Source organism: Lagenorhynchus albirostris, chromosome 15 (assembly GCF_949774975.1).
Source record: "Lagenorhynchus albirostris chromosome 15, mLagAlb1.1, whole genome shotgun sequence".
In the NCBI taxonomy this organism is placed as follows: domain Eukaryota; kingdom Metazoa; phylum Chordata; class Mammalia; order Artiodactyla; family Delphinidae; genus Lagenorhynchus; species Lagenorhynchus albirostris.
The window spans coordinates 10,525,435-10,551,493 of record NC_083109.1 but is presented as its reverse complement, the minus strand read 5'-3'; the positions used below and the strand labels follow the sequence as shown (position 1 = coordinate 10,551,493).

Below are 26,059 nucleotides of genomic sequence, written 5' to 3'. Positions count from 1 at the left end.
CAAGAAGGAGAGGCTGGACGCCCCAGTGTGTGTTTCCTTTTCATTTCAGGATTTGAAAACTGGATAAGCTCGAGTTTGGGGCTTTAACTATCTAGTTAACTAATTAGGTAGCTAGTTAATTATCTAGTTAGAAAAATTCAAGACCTGTTGTCAAAGCTCTGAATGCTTCCTTCCAGATATTGGAAAAATGAGGTCCAGCCTTGGGTGAATCTTAAATCTATTAGTTAAATGATGGGAGGTTGTATTGATAGCTAACATTTATTAAGCACGTACTGACTGTGAGGTGGGGACTATTATCTTCATTTTACATTTGGGGAAACTGAGGCCCAGGCTGAATTTTGTGGTACGTACCAAGTGTAGCTCACACAAATGTAGGACACAGACTTATTTTTTTAATGACTATAGTTTTATCTGTATAGTTTTATATTTGTATTTTGTTTTCTGCTTAAGATGATTCCGGGTTCTATTTGGGAAAAGCAACATAAGGTTTTCAGAAAGTGAGTGAATTTAAAGAGAACTGGTTGTATACAGCTACAGCAAAAAATCATGAGGGGCAGATTTGCCCCTAGGGTGGGTGGGTGAGCAGGCGGGCCTGGGGAAATATTTTTTGTGGGGCTCCTGTCTTTATGAGCGATTTGAGTCATCCTCAAATCAATGTTTCAGCACCATTCTGGTGGTCCAATCTCGCCCGATCCCACAAAAAATAAAAAACCTGTGCTGGCCATTAAGGAGCAATCTGCTCACCAGGAAGCTCTTCTGGCAACTGGCTGGGACCCTGTAGGTGCAGGTCCTGGAGCTCTTTGAGGGATCTTGTGTCCTGTTGACCTTGTGCCCCAAAGGAAATAAATGGGAACGAGCTGGCCCCATCTGAGGGGGACCAGGGGCATCTCAAGCCACAACTCATACAGGACCCTGATATGCTTGGGACACCCTACCCCACATGGTACTGCTGGTTCCAGGCACTGGAAGGGGGCTTGGGAAATCCCCAGGAAGGTATCCTCAGCGTAGAGTTATGGTGGAGTGAAGTGGTCCCTGAAGTACAGGGCCTGGGGCTGAGACCCTGCTTCCCTAGGGTTTAAGGGTAGTGCTGAAGAGTGGGATGACATTTGAACCGTATTACATTAAGACTTTAAATAGAAATTTTTTTCCAAACCTCGTAGATGCTTTAGCTATAAGGAGAAAAAGCTGCTATAAGGAGGAAGCCAGCTGGAAAATTCTAGTATTTATAATATCTAATTCTGTTTGAGGGTTTGATGGTAAAAGATAATTTGGAGGGAACTTTGGAATTTTGTAAGATATTCAAGCAGAGACTGTTTTGCTCTGCGAGTGACTGTTCTGCTCTGCCCAGTTCCCTGTAAATGCTCTGGGACCCTCTGCGAGCAGACCCAAGGCGGACATTATAAATGTGTTTACCTGGATGCTACTCCTAAAGAGGTCTAGAGACACAGATTATAGCAGAGCTGCAGTGGAGGGAGCAGAGAGAGAATCAGACAAATCCAGGTTGAGCTCATGACTCGGTCACCTTGGGCTTCTGATGTAAGATGCAAATATTGGAGGTTAGATGTAAAATGGACAGTCCCGACCTCACACGGCTGAGAGGAGTGATAAACCCACACGTGGATGTGCACACAAAGGGTCCTTGATGTACGAACTCAAAATGTAAAGGGGTATCTGAACAGCATCTCTAGAGAAGAAAAGATACGCCCAAAGTAGCCATTGCTTTCAACTGTTTTATTGCTAAACTATCATGATACAAGCCGTATAAAAATACTTTACATATAGCAAAAATAAACTACATTAAACTGAAGGTTAAAAACGTTTTGCATAGGAATGTGATGTATTCAAACTCCTTTTAACAGTCAAGATTTTCAAAACCTAAGCCTTCCAGTACCACCCCGTGGGAGAGACTTCTATTTGTTGGAGAATTAGCGAGGACATTCTCAACATTTTCTCCCCTCTGAGGGCTGTAGAGGCAACAGGGGTGAGTAAGCTTCTTTGACAAGGTGTGTCAGGATGCTAAGCTTGTCCCAACCACAGCGTCCATCCGTTCGGGCCAATCAGAGTGCTGAAAGCACCTGCTAATAGAACAGCATCATTTGCATCCAAAGCCTGAACTAGGCAGGTGGAGTTTATTCTAACTGGCCAACAGCTGCATAAAGGCAGGGTGCTAAACCTTTCTTCCAGCACCCAACACGCCAGTTCACTTTCGGAAGGGCTGGCTTACGGAGCCACTGCTAGCTCAACAATCACCAGAAACATTTGTTTCTAAACAAACTGAGTTAAGACAGTGATGTTGGCTATAACTCAAGGCACTCATGAAAGCTGAGAGAAATTGATGTCTGTGATCAGTTTCACGTGACGCTTCTTGTTCGTAAGCATTTAGCTGGAATGCACGAAAACCACTTGCATTGGCTGGTGTGGCTCCATGAGATTTAATGCCCGAGACCCAAGCTTGGGAGATCCAAGGTTAAGATACGTTGGGTAGCTGCTAAGGGCCTGGCCCTCCAAAAGTGAGTTCAGGAAGGTTTACCCCGACTCGTCAAGAATGTCACAACCCCTGTGCCACTTGTAAACGTAAAGCAAACAAAGTTGTTAACCAGACCCCTGACATTCTTTCAATTCTGAACAAATAAGAAGGTCTTGGAAAGGGTTTGACGTGAAAATAAACTCAAGCCTCCCCTTTAGTCCAGAGTGAGAAATGAGAACACATCAGCTTCCAATCTGTCTACACATGACAGCTCCCGCACTGGCCAAGGCTGGCTTCCTGAGAGGGATGGCTTGGCCACTGGATGTAAACAAGAAAGGCTACATCAGTGCTTCCCAGTTCTTAGAAAGAATCGACTTGATTCGTCTAGTCTGTGTCTTTGCTGGAAAACACTGAACGTCCTTTGGGTAACGTGTACGGGGGTTTATCTACCAGGATTCAGTGAGCTCTGTAAACATTAGCCTGCACTTCTGTTCTAGGAACTCCCCATTACTCCTGTGTCTTTTTTAGACTCCCCATTACAACACAGGCAGTTTTGTTACATCAAAATCACCTACTAGGTCCCTTATTGGAGGGATCTAAACACTTTCCAGTTCTCAGTGGCAAGATGGCGGCTCAGAGCTGAAGTCAGCAGTGTCCTCAAGCAACAAACAGGTGCTTCCTCCTTCCACAGAGCCACTCCCCCTCCTTTCTCCGGAGACGGTTTCTTCTAGCAGACAGGTGACTAACAGGCTCTGAGGTGGGCTTTTGTTTGGGGTGTTTTTTTTTTTTTTTTCCTGGAATGATTAACAAATCTTCAAGAATACATCCTTTCTCTTAGGGAAAAAAAATCCTCAATGTATACGAAAAAAGAGACACTTGAAAAAGATTTCTGACCACTTATAAATATTTTCTAATTCCAACAAGGATGCGATATCTTGAGGACAGATAAAAAGCATAAAAATACAGATAAGAAAATAAAATTTAATACCATACTTATTAATTTGGGTTGCTATTATATATTATCAAGCAGCAGTATTTTTGTACAATACAGGAAGACTCAAACTTTGGAAATATACTACATTCAGCAACAGGGCAGATTGCTGTTGGAAGTGCTATATATTTACATTACCTCGGTTGTAGCAAGTACAAACCTCTACCTAACAGATCCTTCTAACACACGTGCAACACACCCATCTTGACAGTTTAGACATCCTTTTTCTTTCTCTTCGAGGACCTATTGCCTCTCCCCATACTGAAAATATTTCATGAGCAGTTTACTCTTGGCAAAACTTCCTCCTGGCATCTGTATCTGACAAAACTTTCCTGACTGCTGTCGAGTCTTACTACACATTCTCTCGCCTGTTTATGTCTCAAAACTAATGCTTTTGTTTCCTTCCTTTGCTATTTGGTATAGTTGTTTATGAAAGTGCTTCCTATAATACCCAGCTAGGATGTCTTAGAAAAAGAGTTTGTGAGTGTCTTATACACACACACACGTACATCTATACATACGGGAATCTGAACTACTAGGAGGCCCTTTGCACTAACATGGTTAGAATAGTGATGGAAAACGCATTAGTCCTTTTTCACCCCATGCACAGTGCAGCTGAGCGACTGCTACAATAGCAGGAAGGCACTTGGGTAAAACATTCAGATAACTGAGGAAAGGCCAAATTCCCTCATGTGCAAAAAATGGCTCCCAGCCAGGTCAAGTGAGAACAAATCGCTCACCAAATGCTTGAACCCTTCCCCCGTGAAGTCAATATTGCTGGAGAGAAAGTTCTTTAGGTAAAGCTGCTTGGATAAGGAACACTTTATTAATGAGGAAGAATTTTGCATCCCAGAAGCTTTGCGATGGCGGTCAACTTCTTACTGGTATTCTGTTTGTTGAAAAGAATTTTGCTAAACTCTGCTTGGGCTGGGTGGAAAAGTCCCCTGTCCTTGGTGGGGTGGGAGGGAAGAAATGCTAGGTCCTGACCAAAAGGGTACAGACACGTGCTGCATTCTGTCCTCTCTGGAGCCCCCAACACACCAGGCCGGGGTCACAGGTCTGGAGCTCCTGGCCCCAGCTCTCAGAAAGGTTTTGATGACAAAGCCAGGACTTAGAAAGCCCACAGTGGGCCCTTAACTGCCACGATTCTCTTCGTAGAGTGATTTTTTTCAGTCAGCTCTGCTAGGCAGAAGGCCTGAGTACAGCCTTTTGAAGAGTGCCAGGAACATTTACACTCTGTGTTTGATTACAGGGAAGCAATTAAATGGCCGAAAAGGAATCCCCAGTTTGTTCTGGGGTGTCTGCAATGAATGTAAACAAACACATCTGTGTGATTAACAGCTCACCTGCCAAGAACTTGGAGGGTTTTATTTGTTTGCAAAAATTGCCCCAAAGGAGGAAGACTTTGGCGGACCGCGGGTGCACCCAGAGGAGAGAGACACTCAGGGCTAAGCTGCACACTCCATGCGAGTGGTCTGAGCGGAGCACATTCACACTAAGGGCTGTGTGGGAGAGGATCTGCTTCTATTCAGATCACATTTGTGCTGCATGAAGCAGCTAATGCAGAGGCGTCTTGGGGACTGGGGCGGGGGGCGGGTTTCAATGGGTTCAGTTAAAAATAACCAGTGAACTTCGGGGCCGAATCGTGAGCTTGAGTATCCCACTTTGTGTCTAGGCCAGAGAGGGAATTCAGCCTTCTTCCTCGATCGTGGGGGCGCCCACCCACCGAAGCACTTAGGCCTGCCAGCTGCTATACTTTGCAACCGTTTTACTTAACAAAAATACCTGCACTTTTTTCTTCTTTTTTTTTTTTTTCGTTGCTTTAGCCCTTCTGCCGTTCCTTCTCAAAATTCAATGCACATGCTTGCGATTCTTCTTAACTACTGTACTTTCTGGAAAAGCACTTGGGCTGTTAGAGGAAAGAAAGCGGGAACATCAAAAAGCCGCGAAGCTTGTCCGGCTGCAGCGGATGCGTGCTCACCCGGCAGCCTGGGTGACCTCCTCTTGTCCGTGACCGCGTGCTGCAGGGGGGAAGGGCAGCTAGCCAAGAGGGCCCCCCTCCGCCCCCCGGCCAGCTTTTTGAAAGCGGAGAAGAAAAAAGTGTACACGTGTCATAACGCCGAGAAGCTTTAACAGGTGATCTTGTATGAGCCAGACTGTTTTTGATTCAGAAGCAGAACATTTAAAAATCAAGCTTGAGCTGTGGCCCATCCCTGGTGTGGACGGGCAATCCCTAGGGAAGATGGGCCAGCTTCTTTGTTTTTCTTCAGCCCAGTGACGTAAGCTGGGTCACGTTCCTTTGGTTGCTGTTGGAGTGCTCCTTTCCTTCAAAAGGTACAAGGGCTGTATCTGTGACCCAGAAAAGTGAAGGCAAGGGCTGGGGTTTAACTGCATCCCCATCTTCCGTCCCCCGAGTCCCCGGCTGCAGGCTCTCAGCTCTCAGGCGCATTCCAGCGGGTGGTCTGGTTCAGGATGTATTTGGGGTCAGCAGGCACTTAAGGTTTGGATGGGACACCTGAAAGTCAATCGAGATGCTCTTTGGGATTCAGAACAAGACTCAGAATGCACAGAGAGGAGGCGAGCTCCGGAATAGAGGGGTAGCTTTCGGCCGGTACATGGTCCCGTGCTCAGCCTCCGGGTGGGGTGGGCACCGGGGAGGACGGTGGGAGGCTCCGGCGTTAGCAATGTGGATGGTGTCTTGCTAATGGCTTTCTTCTACGTCTGATTTCGGGCAGGAGGTCCTGAAAACTCCTTCCTGATAATTTCATTAACTACGAAAGAAAAGAGAGAGAGAGTAAGCGCGAGTGAGAGGGCACCCAAAACAGGGATCGGGTTAGCTTTCTAGAACCTAATACAACCGGGCTGTTTTTTTAAAACATGTTTTTGTCTTTGCAGTAATACATCTGACAATCTTTAACATAAGAAATGCCTTCCCACATCATGATTCTTCCTCACCCCCCATGATGCTATTTTGTGGTATGGGTTTGTTAGTGAAAATTGCCCAAATGGTAACTTTTAAAAATTGCTGTGGCAGAAATGGAGCTGGGCCACAGGGCATGATTTAAGGAACACTTTCTCCTTCTTGTTATTGAATGCACTCGAGGTGCTCTACTGTATACCAAACTCTGTCTGTTATTACAACGTCCAGAAAATACCCACTCCGTGACTAAAAGACAGTTCCTTGACCCACAAAACTTAACGACTCGCAAGAGGGGCCTTTAAAAAGAGAGTGGGTGGGACCACCCCAAAGCCTAGCCATCAGTGTAAACATAATCTTCATCCCTTTCAGCACAGCCCCCCCTCACCCCTCCTCACTACTGAAGGATCGCGCTCTGAGTCTTCTCAAGTACCCAGTGTCCTCAAGGGGCTCTGGAGTGTTCCATCACCCCCTGCCCCAGAAAGCTGCATGGAATTTAGCAGGGAACCAGGAATGCAGTGCCAGCCAGCGGCATCAGGAGCTAGCCCTGCTCTCCCACTCTGGCCACTTATCTGAGGCACCAGGTCCTGGGATCAAGGCAGTAAGCTCTTAGAATAGCGGCTCTTGCCAAAAGGCTTCCTTCAATGTTCTTGGGGAAAAGCTGCCTTCAAAGGCTGCCCAGACACCAGGCGGGGGTGTGCACCTGCCCTAAAGTGTGTGTGTGTGCACTTTTGGTTTCACAGCTGGATCGTGTGGACTGGGTCCGGGAGCAGCAGAGGAGGCAGGACCCCTCTGGGGTCCCATAAAAGGGAGATGAATCTCCGCTCTCCTGGTGCTTGCACTAAGTTCCTCCCACAGCCGCCGCCTCTGTTTTCTCATCTCAGCCTCATCCTCAGGTTACAGAGGTGGAAGATGAACAGTGAGGGTGAACTGTCGATGGGCTCAGACTCCCTCCACCCTGAGCTCGCCTAGGTCCGGGGTGCTTTTCCCTGGAAAACCCCTGCTTGGATGAGTCTGCAACTCCCAGAATAAGCAGAGAGCAAAAACACACTGCTCTGGGGCTGAATGTGCTGGTCTGACTCCTGGCTCCCTCACTAAACGGGCCGTGTGACCTCACCCCTCTGTGCCTCGGCTCTCTCATTTGTAGAGTGAGAATCGTCATCATGTGTCCCTTTTGGGGCTGCTGTGAGGATGCTGGGCATTGATGTATATACAAGCTCCTAGCAGGAGGCCAGGTAACCAGTGTCGTGTAGCTGTCAGTTGTGTGATGGGTAGTGATACCCCACGCTTTGTGCTGGACTCTAAACCTAGTGCTTTACACCAGCGGGCTCTGTTTTGTGGCAGAAACCAATCAGGCGTCGCTCACTGTTCTTCAGATGTGTGCTGAAAGCAGGTGCAAGGGGCGCTCGAGAGTTCAGGTTCTAGAGCCGGGTGGCCGGGGCTGGAATCCCACCTCTGCTGCTTCCTTGCGCGCTGAATCTCGCCCTAGTGATGTAACTGCTCTGTGCCTCAGTTTCCCCATCTGTAAACTGTGTATGAAAATATGACCTTCCTTCTACAGTTGTTGAGGAGCTTAGATGAGATGACACAGTGAGAAAATTATCACAGTCCCCGGCGTAGAGCAGATGTTGGTTCAGAGACTGGTATGTGCGTATGTATATATGTACGAGCACATGACACAGTATCTCTGGATGTTAATGGATGAGAATGTATGTATCAGAGTAACAACCGGCTGCAAAGTGTGGGAGTGGATCCACTGATAGGAACTCCGGGGATGAATTCGTGTGTTCGGCTAACCAGCTCTAACTGGGCCCTAACTGTGTAGCAGATACCAGCTGACTCCCGGAGCTGGAGGAAGCAGGACCCCTCGCCTCTGCAGCCCTGGCCGCTGGGAAGTGTGCAGGGCTGGGCGGCCCGGGGGGGCCCTCAGTGAGGACAGCCAGGCAGGAGTGAAAGCACGTGGCCAGGGGGGAGGCGGGGTCGGTGCGGCTTCACGCGAAGCTTTTCAAAGCCCGGATTCTGAAGGGTTTCCTGTTTTCTCAACCTAGGAAACGAGAGGAGTCAATCCTCAATGGAAACGTTCCACGGCCTCGGCTTTCTAAAAATAACTGCTGGGCAGAGCCACTAGCACCACCGCCCTCGCCAAAGGGTCGTTTCCCTTCTCGGAGCTCGGGGCCAGGTTAGGGGCTGGGTGGGAGACGGTCTAGCTTCCCCCTCCCTTTGGATGGAAACCACTCTGGCTTTCTGAAAGCCACAGCCGAACCTAGAAAACTCGGGGAACGCTCTGCATCGGACCCCCTCGCGGTCGGGGTACGGAGGCGGCCGGCCGCCCAGTCGGGCCCCAGAGCGAGGCCCACTCGCGCCCTCTGCAACCTCCCTGGGGGAGAGGAACCTTTTCTTTCTGAAACCTCAGAGCTCATGCCCCTGGCTGTAGACAGGGAGAAAGCTCTAGGGCAGAAGCGCCAGCTGGGGGGCGGCCACGGCAGTGCAGCCACATGGGTCTGCAAACGTGGGCTCTAAGTTCCCCGAAAGGGTCTCTGCCCAATCACTTCACCCCGACTCGAGAGGTCCCGCCTCTGCAGCCTCGCGTCTTTGGGTGGAAGGGAAAAGGGGGCATCGTGCTGCCCTTTCTTTGAATCAACTTCCCAACGTCACCATGGAACCTCTCCCTGGGAAGGAAAGGTGGTCTGCCCGTTCAGCAGCCCTGTCACCTCCTCTCTGTCACACCTTTAGTCTCCTCACTCTGGCCCCCTCCGTGCTTAAGGTCTCCTTTATCCAAAAACCCTGCTCTGGGCTTGTCTTGCCCCGATCTGGTTCCCGCTGTGACCTCGCCTCCTACTGCCCTCCCCCTTCCCCCTCCCCCCTGCAGCGAACCACACTGGCTTCCGTTCTACGTGCTCCCCAGGCCGCACTCATGCCTCCCAGCCTCTGCCCTTGCTGGTCCCCTCGCCTCTTCTAATGCTTTTCTCCCTCACTTCTTTCGAGGCTCTGCTCAGTCTCCTCGGCCCCAGGCTCTGGGGACAGTCGGCAGTGCCACGTGCCGCCACCCAGTTGTGCTTGGTCTCCTAATCGCCTTCATATACCGGTTCCTGGCAGTTCACTGTTCTAGTGCTTTAGTTTTCTTGTTCCCCCACCGTCTCCCTGGCTTTTGAAGAGTGCCTTGGTACAGAGGAAGCTCTCAATAACATGTATTACTGAGAAAGCAGAAGCTTAGCAAGGGACTAAGTGGCCTCAGGTCCCACTGTCTGCTCTGGGATTTGGCCCCAGGTCTGACTCTCAGGTCTGAGTGTTGAAACCCGCCCTTCTAGGTCACTGCCATCAGTATTTCATTCATCCGATAAATGTTTTGAGCATCTATCCTACGCCAATTTCTGCACCTCTTCTCCCACCTCTTCCCACATCGGGCCATGGGCAGTTCTCCAAATGGTTCCTCTCCTGTCCAAATCCTGCCTTCCCTCCTGCCCCCTTTCCTGAGTATCACCTTTTTCCCAGAAGCCTTCTCACATTCCTACATGGGGTCCTGACTCCCTCCAGAAGCAAACACTGAGTTCTCAAAATGCTTTGCTTGCCCCCCTGTGCCATGTTATTTGAGTTGGTTGTAGGCCCACTGTACCATGCATAGCAGCGTGCATACAGCAGGTGCCTAATGCATGCATCTTAGCCCACCACGAGGACCCCACATCGTCAGCCTAGGTCCCTTAGTTTAGGGAAGCTGATTTTTCTGTTATCCAATTGACAAAGGGGTTTTCGGTCTGTTGTTTGCCTGGAGCTTTTTCTCCACAAAAGAATATAAGCCATTCACATTTTTTCAGGGATAAAAATGTGCCAGGTGCTGAACCAAGCACTGAGTACTTCTCACACCAAACCTAGTAATACCTTCATCCTCATTTTATAGATGGAGAAAGAGAGACGGGCAGTCACTTGGCACAGCAGGTGAAGGGGAGGGATCAGGATTTGAATCCATAGCCCCATTTTATTAACCTGTACATTATATGGCTCCACCATATAGGTAAAGAGATGGTGCTATGAGGTTTGCTAGCCATCACCTTTCTTCTGGGGCCCCGGAATCCTCAGCATCTTTTGTGTGTCAGGAAAAGGCCAGAGAAGCCTCTACGATGTTAATGAGCAGACAAGGCTGTGTGCTGAGTGGTTAAGGTGGTCACTGAGCATCACTTTCTTGGAACAGAATTGAGGCCAGTGGTGTTCAGTCTGCCACAAGCACCCCTGAACTTTTGTTACCCTTACAGAGAGACACCTGATGAAAACACTAGATGTTGAACATGGCTACGGCCTCAGCGTGATTTCTAAGCCTGACACCTAAGGCTGAAACCAGAAAGAAAGAAAGAAAAGACAGATGCATGTAAGTATATAAAAATTATACATTTTTCTTTAAAACTCCAAAAAAGAAATTTGTAGTATATTCAGTATGACAAAGGTCATCCATATATAAAGAGGTGTTACAAATCAATAATAAGTCTAATAAAAATGGCTACAGACATAAAGAGAGAATATACCAGGGGTCAATAAACTTTTTCTATAAAGGGCCAGATAAAAATATTTTCAGCCCTGTGAGCTATATAGCCCCTTAGTCAACTCTGCTTTTTTTTTAAACATGAAAGCAGTCACAGACAATATGTGAGCAAATGGGCATGGCTGTGTGCCAATAAAACTTCAACAAAACGGGCCAGGGGCCACATTTGGCCTGAGATATGGTTTGCCAGTCTCTAGTATATACGCCAATGGCAAAGAAGAAAAAGATAGCAAAGTGTTTTCTTCCCCTACTTTTCGGGGATGGCAATCCGGGGAAGCCAGTGCCTTTTACTATTATTGTTCATCCAACAACTCTGGGTTGATTAGTGGTAAATTTCTTAAAACTGATTTCTGCTGGCATCCCACTCTGCCCCAGGAATTTTCTGGTTCACTTGCGGGCCCGGACACCTGCGTGCTGACTTTTTTAGCTGAGCTCGGAGGTCCCCAAAGTTCAGTTTGCAGAAGAATGGCCACTCAGGGTTACGCACAGAAGGCCACACAGATAGACTTGAGGTGCAATTTAAGACTTTCCAGGGAACTTTCTATAACTGCTGACTTTGGAACTTAATCCCTTGAGAAAGAAGCAACAGGAAAGAGAGGACAGGCCCCATCTTATTTCTCTCCCAAACCTCAAGCTTGTTTTCTGAAGTCTGGTTAGACTGTGTGAGGGCCCTCGAGAGCCTGGGGTCGGCCAGAGAGTCGCTCCTGAACCAGGAAGGCAGTGTTCTGGAGGCCAAAAGAAAGAATCTGAGAGTTAACACAGGCGCAAGTCCCACCCGCCGCCCTTCTCCTGCGCTACCTTGCCCCGGTCAGTCCTGGGACCTGTGCTGGGGCAAGAGGTGGCTAGACAGACACAAGGGTGGCTGAACCAGAAAGCATGTGAAGTGTTCTCTGGATGCTTCTACATTCTGTCCTAACCGCTCTCAGGGAAAGCTACTCTGAAGGCCAAGAGTGAACTCTGTGCCCTGAGCACCAGGCCTGTCTTCCCCACAAGCACGTGGGAAGGAGCTAAGAAGGAAAGGTGGCCATTGGCCTTGGCGTCCCCGGTGACTTGGGTATCACCATGCTCTCACTTGCTAAGCGACTCCCCAGCCTTTTCTCCCCTCCCAGCCATCCCCACACGCTCTGGAGGCACTTGGGAACGGAAGAAGAGCTTTCTAGAAGGGCCAGGCTTCAGCGGCTCAGTGAAAAGGACAAAAACGCCTTGATAGGCCTGTAGCCTAAAGCTGTGGGTGGGGTCTGAAGCGTTACATGATGGTAAATCCCCTCTGAGGCCAGGCAGATCAGAGCCAGCTTGCCAGAGTTCACAGGCCCCTGCAAGGTCAGAGCGTTGCCAAGTCCTAACATCGGGGAGGGAAGAAGCGCACTAAAAAGGCCCTTTGACGAAGTGGCTGAGTCTCCGCGCTGATATTTCAGCTGCATTTTTGTCACCCTGATTCGCCGGATGCAAAGTTCTCGGGAGGGACTCTGGCTCCGGGTGGGTATCCAGCCAAGTTTCGCTGAGTGTTACTGTTGCCTGTTGATGGTGTCTGAGAGTCACTGGTGGAGAATGTGCCAGGGAAACCCTCCCCCTGCTAAGGTTCATGCTGCTGTTGGGAAGTTTTGGTACTTCCCCGCAGGCCCCACCCTCTGGGAAACCAGGTTTGGGACGTCAGCTCCCTCCGCTGTGTGTGCTAATGGACGTGTGAAAGCTGATGGTTGTTCTAACTGGTTTTCAGAGTGAGCCATCATTGCGATGCTGCAGAGGACTCGGGCTCTGGCCTATGGTGCAGCAAACCCACTTTCACCAACAGACAGACAATCCGAGAGCCAAGGCCCAGCGGGACAGCAGGAGGCACGTAAGCCAGCAATACCGATGCTGGATGGTTCCTGGCAAGCGCTCACCACGTGCTACCTGATTCCAATCATTGTGCAGAGAATTAAATAACGGCAGCGGCATCTAAACAGCTGAGGCACAGAAAGGTAAAGCGACATCCTCACTGTCCCACGTGGCCTCTCTACCCCGAGCCTCCGGCTCCCTGCACAGTTCTGCGCAGGCCCAGGACCCAAAGTCGATAGAGGGGATCTACAGCTAAGGCCAGGGGCCCCACTGAGCTCAGTGGGAAAACCACACCCAGCTCTAGCCCAGGTCCAGAGCCTGGTTTCACATCCAGAAAGTGCGGGGCGAGGGGACGGTTAACCCCTTCCAAAGCGCACAAGAAGGCCCCTGGGGGTTGGGGGGCGGTGGTGGAGCTTTGAGTTGATGAGATCAAGACTGGAAATTACCTAAGCACAGGGCACTTCCAGAGGTTCCTGACCCACCTGCCCCCTCTCTCATTCCCCAATGCCCTGCGGTTGACGGAGAGCCTTCCTTAACTGGAAACACCAAGCAAAGTGTACAAAACCAAAAGGGAGCTGGCTCAGGGCAGGAGCAGAGCTGCCGAAGGCTGGAACCTGGCGCTGCTGCCTTCTCCCTGGAAGAGGGTGATGGGGCCACTGGGAGAGCATGCAGATCCCCAGAGCCTCATCGCCACCCCTACTCCCCTCCCCGACCGAGAATCTCAGGTATGTCCCCTGGGGGTTCCCCCTCACAGAGCGGTGGGGTCTAGCCCTTAAGAGTAGGAAATGTTGGAAAATGAGAGAGGGCCTTCAGGTTGTAAAGTTTTCTCTTACTCAAAAAAACAAAAAAAATATTCAAGTTAAGGAAACACACAGCTGGAAAACAAAAGGAAAAAGGCAGAAGATATTACCTTTAACTTTGATTTCTTGGATCAAAGATCACAGTCATTCTGTTTCATAATATGTTTTGTATCCAGCTAAGGTGTGTGTCTATCAGCTCTGAAAAAGATTTGCAAAACCATTTTTGAGAAGAAAAAAAAAAATCACCTTCGACCTCTTATGCTTCCAACTCATGCTAATATCATCATTTAATGAGTAGCTCTTCACCCAGGGCCGCTGAGAACCCAGGATAGAACTCAACCCTCTGGCTGTAGTTTAAGCCCCAATTCTGTATCGTCTTAACATTTGTGCCAGAATTAACCCCAAACCAGGGTACTAATCACTGAGATGAGGGCCTTGGAGCTCTGAAATCAAAGTTCATCAGCAAGATTATGGTGGAAGAAACAGGGAGCTCTGAAATCAAAGTTCATCAGCAAGATTATGGTGGTTTGGGTTGTTTGTTTGTTTTTTTTTTTTTAAAGCAAGACAAAATGGCTCAGTTGCTGGCATATCATGCAGTTTCAAATCACGGCCAACCAAGGAGATAAAATAACACTGGCATCTGCGGCAGAGCACGTCAGAAAATCAGAATTTCATGATGGAGCTACTCAAATGGAATTCTCCCTCATTTGACCCCTGCCTCCTCCTTACGAGTGATACAACCTCAGTGGGCATGCAAATTCATAAGACTGTACACTTTCTTCCTGTTTTTCTCTGGTTGGCAAGTTACTGTTTTTATAGCCCCTGCCCAGTCAGAGCACTGAAGGTGCTTAGAAAGGAGACAGGAGCTATATATTTTACAGGCATTCATTTTCTCTTCAATTTTAAATAATCCCTTTTCTTTTCTCAATCCCTTTTCAATGGCCAAATTAGAAGGCCAGAGTCCATTTTGAGTGCTTGAGATAGAAATATTTTCTGGGATTAATTTCTTGCAGGGAGTAATCCCACCTTTTGCTAGATGTCGCTATACTTGCATCCTTAGGTAAACCAGAATAGTCTCAAAAGTCATGAGCTCTCTGAACTCTCATCTTCAAGGCAGAGAACACCCAATAATGAGATCTTTTCTGCAGTTCTTCAGTTGCAGGCCTAGACTCCTACATGTTGGGCTCCAATAGGGCTGGTTTGATTGGGACTGGATGGCGTTCGTCACGGGCTGCTGCCGCCCAGGACGAAATAACCACCTCCTCAGTAGTGGCTCTGAACACAGTCTGGACCATGCATTTCAGGCCATCTCTTGAAGCAAAAAGGCCCACTGGCAAAGCCAGGTGCCCGTGGCCCGAAGGCAGCTCCCTCATCACACTTGCCTGTCTCTGGTTCTAAACCCAAGAGCAGAGGCTTGTCTGACCACTCCCTCAGGGCCTTAAAAAAAAAAGCCTCTATCCTGACAGTGGCCAAATAATTAATGTTTTCAGCCTGGACCTCACCCCTGAACTTCAGACTTAGATATCGAACTACCGGCCGGGCATCTCACACTTAACACGGTCCAAACCCGTCTCCTGATGGCCACAATCATCGCCGCCCTGCCCCCTGCTCCACTCGTCCCATCATAGGAAAGAGACACTCCCCATTTCCGGTGGTTCAGGTCAATCTTGGTCACAGCCCACATCCCCTCCATATGCAAATGCTTCTGGATTTACCCTCAAAATAACATCCAGAAACTAAGAGCCTCTGTCACCTCACTGCACTGGAAAAAACAGTTCCAAGTATCACCTCACTGCACTGGAAAAAACAGTTCCAAGGCGCTAAAATAGTCAAGATGTTTGCACTGTATCCCTCTGTACGCATTCAGGTAGCACTTGGGGGGGACCAGGTGCCATGGACGTGTCCAAGGTCACACCCTTGGAACGGCACCTTTGAATCGAGGCCGAACCCCAGGCACCCGGCTTTTAATAGTAGGGGCCGTTCCCTGGGAAGCCCACGCCTGCTCCCTTGTCAAGCGTTCAGAGAATTTATAAAGCCTCAAACTGATAGGTTTGTCTGCAGACTTCTGAGGTGCAGTTTCCTGTTTAGTCATGAAGCAGACACTTTAATCGTCTATTTCCTGGTGGGAGGCAGGTACCAGGAGCCCGAGGAAGGGCCTGTTTTAAATTCAACTAAGACCTTTACCCCACCCCGAGCCGCCCTGCTCTGTAGGGGGCTGTTCACGTGCCCTATTTAATCCTCACAGCCATCTCTGGGGGTTGGGGCTACGATGCCCATTTCTCAGGTCAAGTTACTGAGGCAGAGAAAGATGGAGTGATCCTTCCAGGAACGGCCCCAGCTCGGTGGGTGCTAGTCCCAGGTCAGGGCTTCCACATGTGTAAGGTCATCAAGCTCCCCTGGGGGCTGAGTTAAGATGCAGTTTTGCCTCAGAAGGGCCCGACGCAAAAGCGCTGTCAATACACCCGTGTAAGTCTCACGACCTCTCTCTGAGCCTCAGTTTTCCCACAAAACGGATCAGAATACCTCCTGGAGAGACTGCTGTCAGGATTGAAGGAGATGATGTAGCTGGCTTATTCACAGACAGATGTTTACTAACTCTGCAATACGGACCCATAGAGAAGATGGAAGAATGAGAGAGAAGATGTGGAAGGAGACAGACCAGTCCAATCCAATCCTCTTCCACTAACCAAGAATACAATGCTATTTCCCTACATGTTTAAAGAAGTCGTCTGTTCCGTTGATCAGCTGTTAGTAACATGGAGGTAGACATCGAGGGAGAAGGCAGCATCTCGACTTAGGATATGTTACCTAGGTGACACCTAGAAACACGCCCAAAGACAGGGAGAGAGGCCTCTGGTCCCAGAATCACTGCCCCATTGTTGTGGTCTTTTATGAGACTACCACTGAAGACCTATATAGTGATGGTACATTTTTACAATCCTCGCATAAATCAGTGAATTGTCCTGCTAGTCTCATGGGTTAGGTGATGATTTAGGATATGGATTGGAAATGGTTCACTGATTAATCAACACGAATAATTAACACGAAAGTGCAAGGTGTCAACAGATAAAATACGAAAATACTCAATTTGTCACCCTGACAAATTCTACAACTAGCTTCCACCCTCCTGAGAGCACAGGGATGGCATCAGAGGAGAAAACCTGTGTGCATCTGCATCGTAGGGGTTAGACTGCTCTAGGGTACGTTCAGTTTAATGGTTCTTTAATGAAAACACCAGGGTCCCTCCCAACCTGTGTAGAACGCGCTACCATCTTCTCCATCCTCCGCTTTTTCCATGATTACGCGTCAACTTACAAGCTAGGGAGAAACAACTCAGACATTCTCTAAGCTAAGCTGCCCTGCGAGGGAGGACGAGACAACTGTATGAACTCAGACCTGAGTTGAGCTGAGCTGCTCTGCCCAGTCCTTTTCTCCGATTCAGCAGAATTTCTTCCGACTACATGCAGCTAAGAGGCACCTCTCCTATCAAGCAACCACATGGCTTCTAAGGCAGCAACCACAGGCAGGAAAGCATTCTAAACAAACCACGGCTTGCCCCCTGGTCCTCCTGAAGCTTCCTCACAGCCTCGGCCCCAAAGCTCTGCTGAGAGGCGGCAGCCACAAAGCAAGCACTGCAACATGGGCTGCTGCCTTTCAGAACTAAAACAGAAGCAAAAAGAAAAGCACTTGTTACTATGGCCAGTTGAGATTCGGGAAAGAAACAGTGACCCAAACCCACAGTTCAGCTCAGCCTGCAACCACAAATGAGATGAGAAAATAAATACCTAATTGTTTGGGAAGCCATCTTTCTCTTTGGAGGTTGGCGGAATTAACCAGACATTTTTGTGAAGACATTTGCGTTTCCTTAGCCTTGCGTATGCGGCAGAGGGAACTGAAGGCGGGTCAGACACGCCAGGTGGGTTAAGGGGGGGGAGCGTGGAGCAGGAAGAAACATTTCCATCCTGAGCTACTTTCCTCATGTCACAGAATCTCACAGATTCTGTGAAGTTCCCCGAGGCCTTTGAGAAGAGGTCCAAAATCCCAGGCCTGCCTCAAGTGAACTTTCCTTCGAAAACCAGCACAGCCCCTGCTGCTTGCAACAGATTCGTGGGATATTTAGGGAATCTTCTAGCCTAGTCTGCACCTTATCCTTCCATAAATTCACCTTCCAGATCATTCTATGTCCTCCCATGTGTCACGACCAGCTCACAGCACGGCACCACCCACCCCCCTCCCCACAATCAAGAAGGGTACCCGTACATACATCCACATGTTTCCAAAGCCCGACATAAGCCCACGTCCCGTAAGGAGGCAGCCTGACCCACTTCACGCTGCCATCAGTCTTACGCATTTTGTCCTGTCTCCCTCTCAACTCCCTCAGCCCAGTCTGGTGTGAGAACCGACTGACCTGTAGACCGTCCCCACGTGCACTCGGCAAGCCCTAACTACAGGACCCACCTGATAGCCCACCCGCACCAGCCTGCAGAAGGAGACAGAGGACGATGGTGCAGGGCCAAGTGCCTGAGTGACAGCGAGATAAACCTGGGACCCCTGGGCTCCCCAGCCCACCCCCTTCCAGGCCCAAGAAGTCACTAGCTGCCTGGAAAGAAATTCCACCAGGTCCAAGCCAGGACCAGACCCACTCCGAAATTTCTCTAAGTGAGATTCACAGGTCCAGGCCTGGCACAGATGGCCAATTCAAAGGCTGCCTGGAGTGACCAGCAAGGACTATGTGTGTGTGTGTGTGACATTACACCAGGTGTCCCTAAGATACCTTAACTCTCCCAGGACATGCAGACAGAACCCTAACTCCTGACACACTCCCCTCGATCAAACCTTCACCTGTACAGTCCTTGCTGTGGACTGAACTGTGTCCCGCAAATTGCCATGTTGAAGCCCTAACCCCCAGTGTGATGGTATTTGGAGGTGGGCCTTTGGGAGGTGATTTGGGTTAGATGAGACCACGAGGATGGGGCCCTCAGGATGGGATCAGTGCCCTGTAAGAAGAAAGACCAGAGAGCTTGTTTGCTCACTCATTGGCCCAGCGAGAAGGCATGCAGGCTCACCAGCACCTGATCATACGGGCACCCTGATTTCAGGCTTCTGGCCTCCAGAACTATGAGAGGATAACTTCTGCTGTTTAAGCCACCCAGTCAGTGGAATTCTATTATGGCGGCCTGAGCGAAGACAGTCCTGTAAGCGCTGCTCTACCCAAGACCGTTCCTCTCTAATATCTCAAGGTGTGCCCACGGGGCAGGCATCTGCTGGCGAAGCAGCTGAGGTTCAGTGATTTGCCCAAGGCCACACTCCGAGGCAGGGTTTGAACAAGGAGCAGGAGCTGCTGTGGCCCCAGTGTCCTCCACACCCCTAAACACACACACCTTCGTGCCATGTGGCTCTGTGCCGGCAAAGCCCCCCTCTCCCTGCTGTGCATCCAAATCCCACTTCTCTGCCGCCATCCGGCCTCAACTGCTGCCCGGGATCCTCTGGCCAACAGCCCCTTCTCCCTTCCCTGCCCTCCACTGACCTCACGGATTCAGCCTTTCTGTGTCTGGTAAGGTGGTAAGTGTCTGAGGGTGGTGGCCACAGATGGCCCAGTGCAGGGGCTGAGCACAGCAGTGAGGGGCTCACACCAGGGCACAGCCACAGGGAAACACACAGGTGGGAGCCAGACTGCTGGCGTCCAAGTCCAGCCTGCCATGCCCTGCCATGGATTTGAGGCAAGCCCTGACCCCCTCTGAACCTGCCCTGCCAAAAACGGGCAATGACGGTTCTTAACAACTTCAGAGGGAATCCATTGAGTAGACACATGACAGGTACTGTAAACAGCGTCCGACACGTTGTAAGTACCCCACATTCACTAACGGAATGTGAGTCAATCGTTTCACTTCTTGGGCCTCAGTTTCCTCATCTGTAAAATGGGAATAATAATGTGCATCCCAGAAAGACGTCGGGCAATGCATACAGTTGGAACGATGCCAAGTTAACAAAAAAAAAACACCCATGTTAGCAGCTGTTCCTACTAACATTGTTAGTACGTTATTAGTCCACCCCACAGAGAACATGTGGTTAACACACTGAATTGACTGGTGACCAGGCCACCTTCTCTCAACAAAGCACTTTCACCTTGGAAGCTATTTCTGAATTTTCAGAGTGGGTGGGTCTGAGGTCAGCCCGGCTCCTAGAGGTGCATTTTTACATCCTGCCAAGGGGGGGCCCCCTCCCAGGCCACCCCACACGGTGCGCTGGCTGCACTGGGCTAGTGAGACACACAACAGCCTCTGAGTCACCAACGTTCTGCAAACCAGAGGCCTCCGGAAGCCAGCCCTGGCAGCAGGCCCGCACAGCCCCCAGCCACCGACATCTTACCAGCAAGACCTTGGGGCTTACGAGAAAAATGCCGCACCTCGTCCCAAACGGTCCTCAGCTCTCAGGATGAGTAAACATGGCAGTTCTGAGGCTCCCGTTTCGAGTAAGAAGCCTAGGTGCTAACTGGGAGGAGGGCAGATCAGCTACAGCCAAGAAGATGCCAAGCCCTGAGGGGTGGGAGGAGGTCCCCTGCCCTGAGCCAGCCTCCAGGGAGATGCACTCATCCTGCTCTGGTGCAGCAACATGAGACAGGCCCCACCTCCCAGCACAGCTTCTTGGGGCCTTCATGCCAGCATCCACCCTCAGGCCCACCCTCCACTCAAATCAGACTTCACAATGCAGAACTCCAAATCCACGTGCAACACGACTCCATCAAGGCCGAGAGAGCGCGGTGCCTGAGCTGCTCCCCAGGCATTGACAGGGGAGCCTGGCCATTTGGAAAGACCTTGGGGGGAGGGGGTGGGCAGGTGGCCACATTCATCTCCACACTTTCTAAAGGACCACGTGTGCACGGGCCGACGAAGCAACACTTAGTGGCACCTCCTATGCAGGACCCCAGCTTTCACATATGTCATCTCATTTATGGCCACCGACAGTTCTGTGGGCACAAACCAGTGTTCACAGAAGCTCAGCATTAGCTGCATCAGGGTGAACCCCGCCTTTCCCTTGCACATGGTTACCATGGTGCTGGATCCTGGTTTTGGGGCGGGCAGTTAGCATGGCTCAGGCTATAAGGACCCTGTATCTTGAAGCTCAAGACATGGAAGCATCAACCCCTCATGGGGTTGTCATCACCCCATGAGGGCAGGGACCTCTTCTCTCATTCACTGCCATGACCCCAGCACCCAGGACAGAGCCCAGCACATAGTAGGTACTCAGTTAATTTTCCTGGAGAGATGGTTGAATGAATGAATGAATGAAACACAAACTCCGAATTGATCTGGATTTAACCAGAATTTGCCCAGTTGAGTCTGGTTTTTGACGGTCTCCAGGAGCTGGTCTGAAACTCTAGTAGGAAGGTTGCTGGCCAGTTGTTCTATTAGTTGAGATGTCCTGATACATGTAGTAGAATAATAATTACCATTATTTTATTAATTTATATAGCACTTTCTACAAAGCACTTCACATATATTTAATCCTCACAGTAATCGCACAGAGTAGGTATTAATTGTCCCCATTTTACAGATGGTGAAACTGAGGCACAGAGAGATTAAGGAACATACCCAGCTTATACAGCTACTAAGTCACAGAGCCAGGATTCAAACCTACCCAGTCTGGCTCAAGCTATTGAAGATGGGAATTCTTTTGTAATTATCATCTGGCAGTCAGAATTTGCTTCTTTGAGTGCAACTCTGAACAAAGACTGGTCCGTGGGAGACCCCAACTTTTATCAGGGTTACCCAGTAGAAGTCACCCATATAGTATTCAAGGAAAAATGGGGGTGAGCTAACATATATGTTTGGTGTAGTTAATCTAGGCGGATGAGATTTAAGAAGCAAAGAGTGACTTGGCCCCTTTGGGACCACGATGCCACGCCCGGGGTACATATCTAAAAGGTGAGATGGTGCTAGATTTTCCTAAGACTTAAAGTAGAGCCAAGGCCTGGGGTTCAGAGAGAGACGGCAGCTTCCCGGTTGTGACTGGGGCCACCCCAGCTCGCTTCAGCTGGCAGTATTCTCCTGCAGAAGAGGAAAGTTGAAGCTCACGCCTCACAAAACCACCAGCAAGCTGGGTTTCTAGATCTAAGGAAACCAAGCCTTCCCATGGTGTCAATCTGATTCTGGCTTTGGGCTCTGATGGCATATAAGTCACCCTCTCTCCAAAGAAAGTATAACCATCTTAGCCTCCACAGTCAGGGGCCTATCTAATGGGAAATCCAGGTTATCCCAGAAGGTGACAGAGGTGAGTGGCTGCCTCTATCTGCAACTATCCGCAGCTGGACACTAGTCAGGATTGCATTTGGATGGACTCACCAGCCAGCACCAACCCACTGCTGGGACCCAGGGACCCCACTTGGCCTTGGGAAAGGCCATTCCTTTGAGATCAAAGAGTATGCATTTCTCTTCCTCACTCTCCTCTAGTCCCCCCAGCCTTCCTTCTACACTCTGCATGCGCCAAGTATACTTCCACCCCAGGGCCTTTGCACTTGCTATTCCCTCTACCCAGGGTGCTCTTTCCTTAGATATTTGCAAGGTTCTATCAGCAAGATCTCTGCTCAAATGTCACCTCCTCTGGGATGCTTCCCTTATGGAACAGCAGGCCCCCTATGCCACACACCACTCTCTATTCCCCTCCACCCTGCTTTACCTTTTTCCATAGCACTTATTCTAGCTGGTGTTATCGTTTATGTTTAGACTGTGAGCTCAAAGAGGGCAGGAACTTTGAGCCTTTGTGTTCCCTTCAGTGTCCCCAGTGTTGACCTCATCATGGCCAAATGTGGGGTATTGTAACATCCGTCTCAGTAGAGCAGATTCCAAGAGAAATCATGCTTTGCTGTCATAAGGGAGAAGCCAGGGCTTCTGAGTTTTGGATCATGCTGTCCCCTGCCTGGCTCCTTATCTGACTAGTGAAATCCTGGCTCCAAAGTTCCACAAGGCCCACACCACCCACAGAGCACCTAGCACCGAGGGTGGTACATAGCTGGCGTATTAAACCGTGCCGCAAATGGGCTTAAGACAAGACCGTGGAATCTGGAACCCTCAACCTTTGTTTTCCACTCAGTCCAACTTCAAGGAGGAGAAACTGTTTCTCCATTTGTGAACATCTCTATCCTGAGCCCATTTCATACGCCAACTGGGATGTGGCTAGAAATTGCCCATGAAAAGACCTTAGCAGGAGGCAGGTTTTAAGAGTAGCATATCCTCAGGGAACTGGAGACACTTAGAGATGGGTGGGTCAGCCTTTCCAACTATAGCCCTCTGTCATCTCAACCCTGAGGATGCATCCACTGAGGCCACTAAGCTTCGAGGGGGGCGGTGGGTTTAGGGACCACCATGATGGGCTTGTGAGATGCAGCCTAGCCCATGCCGCAGGGCTGGTGGCCAGAATGACAGCAAGCCCCTGTGAGAAGCGGCTCTAGCTTTACTTCTGTTATAAAAGATGACCTTGAGCAGGTTTTAGAAGGACCCCACAAACACTCAGTACTGTACAATGTCCACTTTCCCCCAGTTGAGCCAAGGATTCCACAATCTAAAGTTGACACAAAGACTCAATGCCATGCTGTGGAGCCTGACAGGCTGACTCTCCAACGTGTCTGCAGAAAAGCAAAAAGACACTTCTGGGGGACAACAAGCTGGGGACCAAACCTGCCAGCAGTCCAGAATATCTACAAAGCGGCTGTAATTAAGAACTGGGGACAAACTCTCCTATGGAACAAAGCGAGCGAGCAGGAAGGGGCCTGCGCTTACATGGAAACGATATTTACAACATGGATGGATTACAGGCCCGTGGGGAAGGACAGACTTCTCAATAGATGGTCGGGGGCCACTACTTATCCACACAGAAAACGATGAAATTAGAAATTTACCTCATACTGGACACAAAAATCAAATCCAGGTGGATTACAAACTTAAGTGTGAAAGATAAAACTGTAACATGTTTGGGAGATGATACAGGAGAAGCTCTCTTTATGACATAGGGGTAGAAAGGGATTTCCTAAACCAGTTCTTCAGACTTGAGGAATCACTGGAGGGCTCGTAAAAGCTCGGGTTGCTGGGCCCAACCCTAGTGTTTCTGATTCAGCAGCTCTGGGTGGGCGGGGCCTGAGAATCTGCATTTCTAACAAGCTTCCACGTGACACGCCTGTTGCCAGTCCAACGACACATTTTCGGTAGCACCGTCCCAAATGACACTCAAAAAGCTCATTAACCTTTCCAAAAATACATTTAACGACATTAAAGGTTTCTGTTCATTGAAAGATACCATCTCAACCACAGGAGTTCTGCAAACACTTCAGCAATCTTACGGTATCAAACGCTGGGAGGACGTAGAGCCGTGTACTTACTTCTGTGTTGCTGATGGGAGTATAAACTGGTACAACCGCTTTGGAAGACAATTTGGCATTGTCTACTGCTGTGGCAGATGTGTGCGCCCAGTGACCAAGCAGTTCTACTTGCAAGTACAACCCGACAGAAACGCCTCTGTGTGCAGAGAAAGAACATTTGGAAAGCACTGTTTGTACCAGCATAGGGGAAAAAACCTGGAAATGACCAAATGTCCACCATCAGCAGAAAGGATAAATGAGCTCTACGATGGACTATTACACGGCAGAGAAAAGGAAAGAATTACAGCTACAACAATGACACCCAATGAATGCCAAGAACGTAATGTTGAAGGAAGAAGCAAGTTGCGGAAAACTACTTACAGAATGACTGCATTTATGTAAAGTTCACGAGCATGGAAAACGCAGTGTGTTGTTTAGAGAATCAAACAAGTGGTAAAACTATTTTTTTAAAAAAAGGAGAGTGACAAACACAAAATTGAGGATAGCAACTAGTCTAAGGTGGGAGGGAAGAAAATACACTCAAAATTCCATGCTCAGTCCAGGCGTGGAACATCATGGCTGTGAACGTTGCTGAACAGAGACAGACCCCAGACACCTCTGCTGGAGGAACACACCACGAATGAGGGAGCCTCACTCAAAACATCAAACTCAATCTGATCCAGCCACTCATCTCACTACTGATTTACGGGAAATGCTGAGGACAAAGCAACGACTGATGGCACCTTGGGGCTGCAACCAGCAACGCCCAGCCTACATGCAAACCACCTGGCTTCTTCAACGCAAAGATGGCAGAGGGGAAAAAGATAAAGGGGGCCTGCACAGATGAAAGAAATGGAAAATACATTTCAAACAACCACACCGTGTGGGCCTGCCTTGGATCCAGAGTCAAGACGAACCGTGGGGAAAAAATTAGGGCATTTATGAGGCAGCTGGAAATTTGAGCATTGAGTTTGATATTAAAGAATTATTTTAACACACTACTATTTATAAAGTAGATAAACAATAAGGGTTTACTGTATAGCACAGGGACCTATATTATTCACTATCTTGCAATAACCTATAATGGAAAAGAATCTAAATAAGGAATATATATAGATCTGTGTGTCATATATATACACACACACACACACACACACACATATGTGTAATTAAATCACTTTGTCATATACCTGAAACTAATACAATATTGTAAATGAACTGTACTTCAATTTAAAAAAGTTAGACCCCAAAAAAGAATTAGTTTCACTGTGAGAATGAAAATCAGAGAAAAATTTTTGACGAGTGCTCTTGTAGAGAAACATAACTGAAAGATTTGCAAATAAAAAATGATTTTAGAAGGCACAAGAGTGCAAAGGTAACGGTTATATTCTTTTTCTTTAAACTCGGGGTAGGCACACGGTATTTGTATTGTTATCATTTTTTATATCTTATGTGTGTATATATATATATATATATATATATATTTTTTTTTTTTTTTTTTTTTTTTTTTTTTGTGGTACGCCGGCCTCTCACTGTTGTGGCCTCTCCCGTTGTGGAGCACAGGCCCCGGACGCGCAGGCTCAGCGGCCATGGCTCACGGGCCCAGCCGCTCCGCAGCATGCGGGATCTTCCCGGACCGGGGCACGAACCTGTGTCCCCTGCATCAGCAGGCGGACTCTCAACCACTGCGCCACCAGGGAAGCCCCATCTTATGTATATTTAATGAAAGTCATTCGGCAGTTAAAGAAAGGAGGGAAGGAAAGAAGGAAGAAACGGAGAGAGAAGGAGGGAGGGAGGGAGAAGGAAGGAAGGAAGGAGGTGGGGAAGGAAATGGAGGGAAGGTAGACAAACTGAGACAGACTACCTTGTGCCTACCACACAAGAACCCGGCTGGGGACAACAGCAGGGTGCCCGTGGGGACGGGGGGGCCTTCTGGTGCACTGGGGGCAGGAGAAGGTCACCTCCTCTGAGAGACCCTGTCCAGGGTCTCCTTTCACAGCACCTGTTTCTCTCCTTCATAGCATGTCTCGCCATCTGAAATACGTTTCTCTGTTGTATTTATCATCCTTCTTCCCCGTGAGACTGTAAGATCCACAGGGCAGGGACCGCCCCTCATTCACCCAGCACCTGCCAATTGACCTGGCCGGCCTCAGGTGTCAAGAAATCGTGCTGCGTGGGGATTCA

At 49.1% G+C, this 26,059-nt stretch overlaps 1 protein-coding gene across 1 annotated transcript in view; it reads right to left on the bottom strand.

Moving 5' to 3' along the window:
- Positions 1-3,434: 3,434 nt before the first annotated feature.
- NFATC2 (nuclear factor of activated T cells 2) overlaps positions 3,435-26,059 on the bottom strand; it is a 142,721-nt gene continuing 120,096 nt past the window's right edge. Inside the window, exon 10 of the mRNA XM_060123533.1 lies at positions 3,435-6,229. Coding sequence (XP_059979516.1) covers positions 6,174-6,229 — 56 coding nt within the window. The 3' untranslated portion in view covers positions 3,435-6,173. The remainder of the gene's footprint in view (positions 6,230-26,059) is intronic.